This window comes from Oncorhynchus mykiss, unplaced genomic scaffold (assembly GCF_013265735.2).
Source record: "Oncorhynchus mykiss isolate Arlee unplaced genomic scaffold, USDA_OmykA_1.1 un_scaffold_807, whole genome shotgun sequence".
Classification (NCBI taxonomy): Eukaryota; Metazoa; Chordata; class Actinopteri; order Salmoniformes; family Salmonidae; genus Oncorhynchus; species Oncorhynchus mykiss.
Window position 1 is genome coordinate 42,897 of NW_023494254.1, and position 6,000 is coordinate 48,896.

The following is a 6,000-nucleotide window of genomic DNA, read 5'->3' on the forward strand; positions in this document are numbered from 1 at the left end:
GTTTATAAGAGGGGCCAGCTTTTCATCTTGTCTTTTATGACTCTCTCTCCCTCCCTCTCTCTCTTCCCCTCCCATCTCTCCCTCTCCCTCCCTCCCCATCTCTCCCTCCCTCTCCTCCTTCCCCATCTCTCCCTCCCTCTCCTCCTTCCCCATCTCTCCCTCCCTCTCCACCTTCCCCATCTCTCCCTCCCTCTCCACCTTCCCCATCTCTCCCTCTCTCTCCCTCCCTCCCTCCCTCCCTCTCCTTGACTCTTGCTGCCTCTCCCTCTCCTTGACTCTTGCTCCCTCTCTCCCACCCTCTCCCTCTCTCTCTCTCCCCCTCACCCTCTCTCCCTCTCTCCCTCCCTCTCTCTCCCTCCCTCTCCTTGACTCTTGCTCTCTCTCTCCCTCCCTCCCTCTCCTTGACTCTTGCTCCCTCTCCCTCTCCCTCTCCTTGACAATCCATCTCTCTCCCTCTCTTCTCAGTGAAAGAATTAGATATTTGCTTCTTACTGTGGAAGAGACAGGAAATGGTAGGGCGGTTGACCCCAAAGGTCGCCGTCACAGATTTCTCATCACTCTTATCCTCCGTCACACTCCCCTGGCGAAAGATAACAACAGATTCAGAAAAACACCTCTCATCCCTCTATATTTTAACCTTCATCCTTAAACCTACCCTCTTCAACCTATTCCCTCCTCTTTCCCAAAGTCTATATCGGTCTTTCTCTCTTCCTCCCACCATCCCCCTCTACTCTCTCACCAGTGAACACTCCAGGGCGAAGATAGCAGCAGGTCCCGTCTTCTCCAGTGGTTCCATACGACATCTCCATCTCCTCCTCCTGAATGAGTCGGTCTTCCGGGGTTTAAGATGAAACCTCCATCCAAACAGAGATGCGTACTCCCATCCCTCTCTCTCTGCTTCATCTGGTCGCTGCTATAGGGGGAGAGGAGAGAGGAGGGAGGGAGGGGAGGAGGGAGGGAAGAGAGAGGGAGGAAGAGAGAGGGGAGAGAGAGGGAAGAGAGAGGGAAGAGAGAGGGGAGAGAGAGGGGAGAGAGAGGAGAGAGAGGGGAGAGAGAGGAGGGGGAAGAGAGAGGGGAGAGAGAGGGAGGGGGAAGAGAGAGGGGAGAGAGAGAGGGAGGGAGAGGGAGGGAGGGGGAAGAGAGAGGGAAGAGAGAGGGGAGAGAGAGGGAGAGGAGAGAGAGAGAGAGGGAGGGGGAAGAGAGAGGGGGAGAGGAGGGGAGAGAGAAGGGGAGGAAGAGAGAGGGGAGAGAGAGGGAGAGGAAGAGAGAGGGGAGAGAGAGGGAAGAGAGAGGGGAAGAGAGTGGGAAGAGAGACGGAGAGAGAGGGAAGAGAGGGAAGAGAGGGGGAGGAAGAGAGAGGGGAGAGAGAGGGGGAGAAGAGAGAGGGAAGAGAGGGGGAGGAAGAGAGGGAAGAGAGAGGGAAGAGAGAGGGGAAAGAGAGAGGTGAAGAAAGAGGGTGAGGAAGAAAGAAGGAAGAGAGAGGGAAGAGAGACGGAAGAGAGAGGGGGAGGGAGAGAGAGGGAAGAGAGAGGGGGAGGAAGAGAGAGGGAAGAGAGAGGGGAGAGAGAGGGAGGGGGAAGAGAGAGGGGAGAGAGAGGGGAGAGAGAGGGGGAGAGAGGGAAGAGGAGAAGAGAGAGGGGAAGAGAGAGGGGGAGAGAGAGGAGGGGAGAGAGAGAGAGGGAGGGGGAAGAGAGAGGGAGAGAGAAGGGGAGGAAGAGAGAGGGGAGAGAGAGGGAAGAGAGAGGGAAGAGAGTGGAGGGGGAAGAGAGAGGGAGGGGGAAGAGAGAAGGAGGGGGAAGAGAGAGGGAGAGAGAGAGGGGAGAGAGAAGGGGAGGAGGAAGAGAGAGGGGAGAGAGAGAAGGGAGAGGAAGAGAGGGGGAGACGGAGAGAGAGGGAAGAGAGAGGGAGAGAGTGGGAAGAGAGACGGAAGAAGAGAGAGGGAGAGAAGAGAGGGAAGAAGAGGGAAGAGAGGGGGAGGAAGAGAGAGGGGAGAGGGAGAGGGGGAGAAGAGAGAAGGAAGAGAGGGGAGGGGAAGAGAGAGGGAAGAGAGAGGGGAGAAGAGAGAGGTGAAGAAAGAGGGGAGGAAGAAGAAGGAAGAGAGAGGAAGAGAGACGGAAGAGAGAGGGGGGTGGAGAGGGGGGGGGGGGGGAGAGAGAGGGGTGAGGAGGGGGGGGGAGGAAGAAGAGGGGGGGGAAGAGAGAGGGGGAGGGAGAGAGAGGGAAGAGAGAGGGGAGGAGGAAGAGAGAGGGAAGAGAGAAGGGGAGGAAGAGAGAGGGGAGGAAGAGAGAGAAGGGGAGGAAGAGAGAAGGAGGAGGGAAGAGAGAGGGAAGAGAGAAGGGGAGGAAGAGAGATGGGGAGGGAAGAGAGAAGGGGAGAAGAGAGAGGGAAGAGAGAAGGGGAGGAAAGAGAGAGGGAAGAGAGAAGGGGAGAAGAGAGAGAGAAGGAAGAGAGAAGGGGAGGAAGAGGTGGGAAAGGGAAGAGAAAGAGAGGAGTAGGAGAGAGTGGAAAGAGAGAAGGGGAGGAAGAGAGGAAAGAGAGAAGGGGAGGAAGAGAGAGAGGGAAGAGAGAAGGGGAGGAAGAGAGGGAAGAGAGAAGGGGGAGGAGGAAGAGAGAAGGGAAGAGAGAAGGGAGGAAGAGAGGGAAAGAGAGAAGGGGAGAAAGAGAAAGGGAAGAGAGAAGGGAGGAAGAGAGGAGAGGAGGAGGAAGAGAGTGAAGAGAAGAGGAGGAAGAGAGGGGGGAGGAAGAGAGAAGGGGAGGAAGGGAGAGAGGGAATAGAGGGGGGAGGAAGAGAGAGGGAAGAGAGAAGGGGAGGAAGAGAGGGGAGAGGAAGAGAGGGAAGAGAGATGGAGGTTTTTGGGGGTTGGAATGTTTCATCACTAACAGAGTGGGTTCCAACTCACTCTGATCTGTGTACCAGAGTGCCCCCTTGTGGACAAATGTGTGTAAAAATCACAGAAAAGTGATATCCATTTTTTACTGCTATTGTCTGCTTTGACTTTTTTCAGGGTAAAGGTGTAGCAATTTTAAACTCACAAAGTTTGATTTGATTTCAAAAGTAATCTCTACTGTCCAGTATCTAACAGCCTCTGTGTAATCTCTACCTGTCCAGTATCTAACAGTCTCTGTGTAATCTCTACAGATCTGCCAGTATCTAACAGTCTATGTGTAATATCTACCTGTCCAGTATCTGACGGGTCTCTGTGTAATCTCTACAGACCTGTCCAGTATCTGACGGTCTCTGTGTAATCTCTACCTGTCCAGTATTTAACAGTCTCTGTGTAATCTCTACCTGTCCAGTATCTGACGGTCTCTGTGTAATCTCTACATGTCCAGTATCTAACAGTCTCTGTGTAATCTCTACCTGTCCAGTATCTGACGGTCTCTGTGTAATCTCTACAGACCTGTCCATTATCTAAACAGTCTCTGTGTAATCTCTACAGACCTGTCCAGTATCTGACGGTCTCTGTGTAATCTCTACCTGTCCAGTATCTAACAGTCTCTGTGTAATCTCTACCTGTCCAGTATCTGACGGTCTCTGTGTAATCTCTACATGTCCAGTATCTAACAGTCTCTGTGTAACTCCTACCGTCCAGTATCTGACGGTCTCTGTGTAATCTCTACAGACCTGTCCAGTATCTAACAGTCTCTGTGTAATCTCTACCTGTCCAGTATCTGACGGTCTCTGTGTAATCTCTACAAGACCTGTCCAGTATCTAACAGTCTCTGTGTAATCTCTACAGACCTGTCCAGTATCTGACGGTCTCTGTGTAATCTCTACAGACCTGTCCAGTATCTGACAGTCTCTGTGTAATCTCTACTGTCCAGTATCTGCCGGTCTCTGTGTAATCTCTACCTGTCCAGTATCTGACGGTCTCTGTGTACAACTCTACCTGTCCAGTATCTAACCGTCTCTGTGTAATCTCTACCTGTCCAGTATCGACGGTCTCTGGTAATCTCTACCTGTCCAGTATCTGACGGTCTCTGTGTATCTCTACATGTCCAGTATCTAACAGTCTCTGTGTAATCTCTACCTGTCCAGTATCTAACAGTCTCTGTGTAATCTCTACAGACCTGTCGAGTATCTAACAGTCTCTGTGTAATCTCTACAGACCTGTCAGTATCAAACGGTCTGTGTGTAATATATACGTCCTGTGTAATCTCTACAGAAGAAGACACCAGGTCGGTAGTAGGTCTATACTTGAAGTAACCTTCCTCAGAGCCTCCATCTTCTGCATGTCTCTGTGTAATCTATACGTCTGTGTGTAATCTATACTTCTCTGTGTAATCTCTACAGAAGAAGACACCAGGTCGGTATGTAGGGTCTAACTTGAAGTACCTTCCTCAGAGCCTCCATCTTCTGCATGTCTCTGCGTCTGAGGCGTATCCAGCGACGACGGGGTGGGTATGGTACATCTTCTCGGCTGGTACCCAGGCCTTGGGCCTCCGATCTGGGGAATAGTCAGGCCGTACTCCCACCCTGGGGAGGAAGAAGAGAAGAGACAAAAGAGATGGAGTGTGATGGTCCAGTCTTATAGAGATGAGTGTGATGGTCCAGTCTTATAGAGATGGAGTGTGATGGTCCAGTCTCAGAGAGGAGTGTGATGGTCCAGTCTCAGAGATGGAGTGTGATGGTCCAGTCTCAGTGATGGAGTGTGATGGTCCAGTCTAATAGATGGAGTGTGATGGTCCAGTCTTATGGAGTGTGATGGTCCAGTCTCAGAGATGGAGGTGATGGTCCAGTCTTAGAGATGGAGTGTGTGGTCCAATCTTAGAGATGGAGTGTGATGGTCCAGTCTCAGGATCGGAGTGTGATGGTCCAGTCTAATAGATGGAGTGTGATGGTCCAGTCTTATGGAGTGTGATGGCCAGTCTTAGAGATGGAGTGTGATGGTCCAGTCTCAGTGATGGAGTGTGATGGTCCAGTCTCAGAGATGGAGTGTGATGGTCCAGTCTCAGAGATGGAGTGTGATGGTCAGTCTATGGAGATGAGTGTGATGGTCCAGTCTTAGAGATGGAGTGTGATGGTCCAGTTCAGTGATGGAGTGTGATGGTCCAGTCTTATGGAGTGTGATGGTCCAGTGTTATAGATGGAGTGTGATGGTCAGTCTTAGGGATGGAGTGTGATGGTCAGTCTTAGAGATGGAGTGTGATGGTCAGTCTTATGGAGTGTGATGGTCCAGTCTTATAGAGATGGAGTGTGATGGTCCAGTCTTAGTGATGGAGTGTGATGGTCCAGTCTTATGGAGATGGAGTGTGATGGTCCAGTCTCATAGATGGAGTGTGATGGTCCAGTCTTATGGAGGTGATGGTCCAGTGTTATAGATGGAGTGTGATGGTCCAGTCTTAGAGATGGAGTGTGATGGTCCAGTCTTAGAGATGGAGTGTGATGGTCCAGTCTTAGAGATGGAGTGTGATGGTCCAGTCTTAGAGATGGAGTGTGATGGTCCAGTCTAGAGATGGAGTGTGATGGTCTAGTCTTAGAGATGGAGTGTGATGGTCCAGTCTTAGAGATGGAGTGTGATGGTCCAGTCTTAGAGATGGAGGTGATGGTCCAGTCTTAGAGATGGAGTGTGATGGTCCAGTCTTATGGAGTGTGATGGTCCAGTCTCAGAGATGGAGTGTGATGGTCCAGTCTCAGAGATGGAGTGTGATGGTCCAGTCTTAGAGATGGAGTGTGATGGTCCAGTCTTAGAGAGGAGTGTGATGGTCCAGTCTTAGAGATGGAGTGTGATGGTCCAGTCTTAGAGATGGAGTGTGATGGTCCAGTCTTAGAGATGGAGTGTGATGTCCAGTCTTAGAGATGGAGTGTGATGGTCCAGTCTTAGAGATGGAGTGTGATGGTCCAGTCTTAGAGATGGAGTGTGATGTCCAGTCTTATGGAGTGTGATGGGTCCAGTCTCAGAGATGGAGTGTGATGGTCCAGTCTTAGAGATGGAGTGTGATGGCAATACGGAGAAGAAGATGGTATCTAGGATACTGATACTAGAAACCCTCCCATTG

At 51.4% G+C, this 6,000-nt stretch overlaps 1 protein-coding gene across 2 annotated transcripts in view; it reads right to left on the minus strand.

Moving 5' to 3' along the window:
* LOC118962848 (dysferlin-like) overlaps positions 1-4,392 on the minus strand; it is a 37,471-nt gene extending 33,079 nt beyond the window's left edge. Inside the window, exons 1-3 of one of the 2 annotated variants that reach the window (XM_036974670.1) lie at positions 4,209-4,236; positions 740-913; positions 493-580 (exon numbers count right to left, since the gene is read on the minus strand). In XM_036974670.1, coding sequence (XP_036830565.1) covers positions 493-580; positions 740-913; positions 4,209-4,235 — 289 coding nt within the window. In that variant the 5' untranslated portion in view covers position 4,236. Of the gene's footprint in view, positions 1-492; positions 581-739; positions 914-4,208; positions 4,237-4,336 lie in introns of those variants that run through there. The other variant, XM_036974669.1, reaches the window with a different exon arrangement.
* Between the last annotated feature and the right edge of the window lie 1,608 nt (positions 4,393-6,000).